This window comes from Zingiber officinale, chromosome 6B (genome assembly GCF_018446385.1).
Source record: "Zingiber officinale cultivar Zhangliang chromosome 6B, Zo_v1.1, whole genome shotgun sequence".
Taxonomy (NCBI): Eukaryota; Viridiplantae; Streptophyta; class Magnoliopsida; order Zingiberales; family Zingiberaceae; genus Zingiber; species Zingiber officinale.
In genome coordinates, this window is record NC_055996.1 from 101,864,721 (window position 1) to 101,868,666 (window position 3,946).

General features: G+C 49.5%; 1 protein-coding gene across 1 annotated transcript; it reads left to right on the plus strand.

Annotated features, from left to right (window-relative positions):
* The first annotated feature begins 222 nt into the window (after positions 1-222).
* LOC121991292 (leucine-rich repeat extensin-like protein 3) lies at positions 223-1,839 on the plus strand. Its single transcript, XM_042545307.1, has 2 exons — positions 223-759; positions 1,612-1,839. Exons 1-2 carry the CDS (start codon positions 223-225, stop codon positions 1,837-1,839), a joined length of 765 nt encoding a protein of 254 aa, XP_042401241.1.
* The last annotated feature ends 2,107 nt before the right edge of the window (positions 1,840-3,946 follow it).

Here is a 3,946-nt window from a genome sequence, read left to right on the forward strand (position 1 = left end):
ACTGGTATTTTCGTTATGATTATGTTTTGGACTTCCGTTTTGGATTTGTACGGATTTCCATCGATTTTCTCGTATGGGATTCCGAGGTTATGTATGGGGACTGGACAACGACGGAACATCTCCAGACAACAATTAGGTAAAAGGTAATTTTATAATTTTGGTTACTTGTAGTAATATTTGGGTTATAATTGAACAAATATGAGGCGAGGTGCATGTGCTCCCATGCCGAGACGTGGTGCAGGACGACCACGCAAGAGGGCGTTAGAGTCCCTGGCAACAGAGTCGCCAGAGACATCTGCTGGAGTCGAGCCTGCCGGTCAGGGACAGACTTCGTATGGTACTGCGGGCGCGTCGGGCTCTCAAACTCCGATGGTTTCAGAGGTAACTACCCCGACCATACCCGCCGTACCCACTCCTACCATATTTACGGTACCACCAACGGTACCACTGGCATACCCGGCACCACCACCACCAATGCCTACTGCATACCAGGCACCACTGTCACCGGTGCCCACTGCATACGTAGCACCCGCACCAGCAGCAGTAGTTGCTCCACATCCGGTACCACCACCCACCGTACCTCCTGCCGCGCCCACCTATGCTGATCTTGCAGTGCCACCAATGGCACCTGCCTCAGTCTATGCAGCAGCACCGGGGATGCCTCCCCCGGCCTATATAACGGTACCACCTGTTATACCAGCTCGAGTGGTTCTGCCAGTTCCTGCAGCCATCCCTACTCACCTCACTGATATAGTCACGGCACGAGCCCGGATCCTAGCACTGGCAGAGTCGATGAAGAGTCAATTCACACTCTTCCGAGGAGAGACTGATCCAAGTGTGGCTCAGTCCTGGATAGAGACCATGGAGCGGACCTTCTTCTACATGGCTTGCTCCGAGTGGGAGAAAGCAGAGCTGGTTGCTTTCTATTTACGGGATGAGGCCAACACCTGGTGGGTTACGCAGTGATCCATCATAGGCGAGTAGAACATCACCTAGACCAGATTCAGAGAGGCTTTTGAGAGCCGCTACTTCTCACGTGCATATCAGATGGCTCGTCGGCAGGATTTTCTGAGTCTACGATAGAACAACCGCTCGATGACGGAGTACAATACCGAGTTTAATCGGTTGGCCAAGTTTTGTCCAGAATTAGTTACTGAGGATAGTTCCTGTATGCATCAGTTTGTCCAGGAACTAGATGGACATCTGCAAGTAAAGCTTGCTAGTTTCGGGAGTTCATCCTATTTAGAGACGTTGGATAGAGCCCTCATGATTGAGTCAGCTCAGCAGAGAGCGTTTCCGGACAGGAAGAGGAAGCAGACGGGTCAGACATCAGGACAGATCTAGTATGCACAGGCTATCGGACAGCAGCAGAGTGGTCGTGGTCGGCCAGGTCAGGGTACTTCTGGGGCTTCTGGTCAGCCTCAGAAGTTAGGGCGATCTTCATCAGGACGTTCCCGATCTTCTTAGCAGAACCGGAAATAGCCCGCCAGTGACACTCACTGCACCAGATGTGGGTCCAGAGACCATGTCAGCACAGCCTGCGCCCTGGGATAGTCGGTTTGCTATTATTGCAAACTGCCTGGGCACCTGAGCCGAGATTGTTCACTGAAGGCTCAGCATATTGCTTCCAGAGTTTCTGGTCAAGGAGTTCAGCTCAGTCAGACAGGGACTCAGCAAGGAGGGCACAAAGCACAATCCTCACATCGTCAGCAGAGGACAGCTCCCCCTGCAGCAATTGCATTTGGCATGCTCGAACAGGAGTATCCCAGTGCTCTCATAGTACCACAGAGCTTTGTTCCGGGACCACAGTATCTGACTCAGGGGCAGTATCAGCCATAGCCACTGGTCCAGTACCAGTCACAACCCCAGTCACCGGTCTAGTATCAGTCTTAGTCTACCTATCCGTCTCTGGCTCAGTACCCGGCACCGTCACAGTGGCAAGCTCAGACTCAGGCACAGCAGCCTTTGGCAACACTACCACCTCCACCTCCACCAGAGACTGGACATATTCATACGGTCACCAGAGAGGATACGCAGCGAGCCGACGTCTCTCTACCGTCTGGTGCTACAGATTGGTAGATTACCCACTTTCAGACCGCAGCGACTGACCGTCTCTCTACCGTCTGGTGCTACCTTAGACGTCACTCAGGAGGTCCGAGGTTGCCCGTTAGATTTTGGAAACATGATACTTACGGTAGATCTTTTAGTATTGGAAATGATCGACTTTGATATTATTCTTGGCATGGACTATTTGTCAGCATATCATGCCACTGTTGATTGCCAGATGAGGGTGGTCACATTCCAGCCTCCGAACCAACCCTTGTGGGGTTTCACTAGCATCAGAGATGATGACATATCGATCATTTCAGCGATTCAGGCTCAGAAGCTGCTGTCACATGGCTGCCAGGGTTTTCTGTTATCCTTGATTCATACTGAAGATGGCAGTAGTTCTCAACTCTCTGACGTTCTAGTAGTCCGAGAGTATCCGTATGTATTTCCAGAGGAGCTACCAGGTTTGCCTCCCAGAAGGCAAGTGGAGTTTCCTATTGAGTTGATTCCAGGAACCGCGCCGACATCGAAAGCTCCTTATCGTATGGCACCAAAAGAGTTAAACGAACTGAAGGTTCAACTCCAAGAGCTTTTGGACAGGGGATTTATACACCCTAGTGCTTCTCCATGGGGTTCTTCGGTATTATTTGTCAAGAAAAAGGATGATACACTGAGGTTGTGCATTGACTATAGACAGCTGAATGCAGTGACCGTCAGAAATAAGTACCCCTTACCGTGCATCGAGGATTTGTTTGATCAACTCAGAGGTACATCAGTATATTCTAAGATTGATCTGCGATCCAGATATCATCAGCTGAGAGTCAGAGAATCTGATATTCAGAAGACAACATTCCGTACCAGATACGACCATTATGAGTTTTTAGTAATGTCATTTGGGCTTACCAATGCTCCAGCGGTATTTATGGATTTGATGAATCACATCTTTCTGGAGTATCTAGATCAGTTCGTTATCGTTTTCATCGATGATATTTTGATCTACTCGCGTTCCGAGGAGGAACATGCACAGCATCTTCTCATAGTCTTGGAGACTCTTCGACGACATCGGCTATATGCAAAGTTCAGCAAGTGTGATTTCTGGCTATCCTCAGTCGGTTTTCTGGGACACGTGGTCTCTAGCAGAGGTATTTTCGTAGACCCTCAGAAGATCGAGGTTGTCACCAGTTGGGAGCAGCTGAAATCAGTTCAGGAGATCTGCAGTTTTCTGGGATTAGCTGGATATTATCGACGGTTCGTCGAGGGTTTCTCACGTATCACTATGCCGCTGACACGTCTGATCAGGAAAGGCAAGAAGTTCACTTGGACAGAAGACTGCGAGACCAGCTTCCAGGAGTTGAAGCGGAGATTAGTGGCGGCTCCAGTTCTGGTTTTACTCTCCAGAGAGGATGGATTCGTACTCTACACCGACGCGTCTTTATAGGGTTTGGGCGCTGTTCTGATGCAGCACGACAGGGTAGCCTCCTATGCTTCTCGTCAGTTGAAGGAGCATGAGAAGAACTACCCAGTACATGATTTGGAGCTAGCTTCCATCATCTTTGCTTTGAAGATTTGGCGGCATCATCTGTACGACATTACATTTGAGATTCTCACTGATCATAAGAGTCTCAAATATATTTTCACCCAGAAGGAACTTAATCTCCGACAGAGGAGATGGATGGAGTTCCTGAAGGATTATGATTGTGTCATTAGCTATCACCCGTGGAAAGCTAATGTGGTTGCCGATGCACTCAGCAGGAAGTCCAGAGGGACTTTGGCTTTCACCGAGTTTCAGTCACAGACTTGGTTCAGGGTTTCTCCGAGTTGGGCCTTCAGGAGCAGGGACAGACAGAGCAAGGTATTCTGGTTACCATGGTTGCTCAGTCGTCGATCAAGACAAGGA

Excerpts from the sequence above, each read along its gene's own strand:
- LOC121991292 (XM_042545307.1), top strand. The coding sequence starts at position 223 with ATGCCGAGACGTGGTGCAGGACGACCACGCAAGAGGGCGTTAGAGTCC. Across the intron at positions 760-1,611 it reads ACCTCACTGATATAGTCACG|GCTCAGCATATTGCTTCCAG; the intron begins GCACGAGCCCGG and ends TGTTCACTGAAG.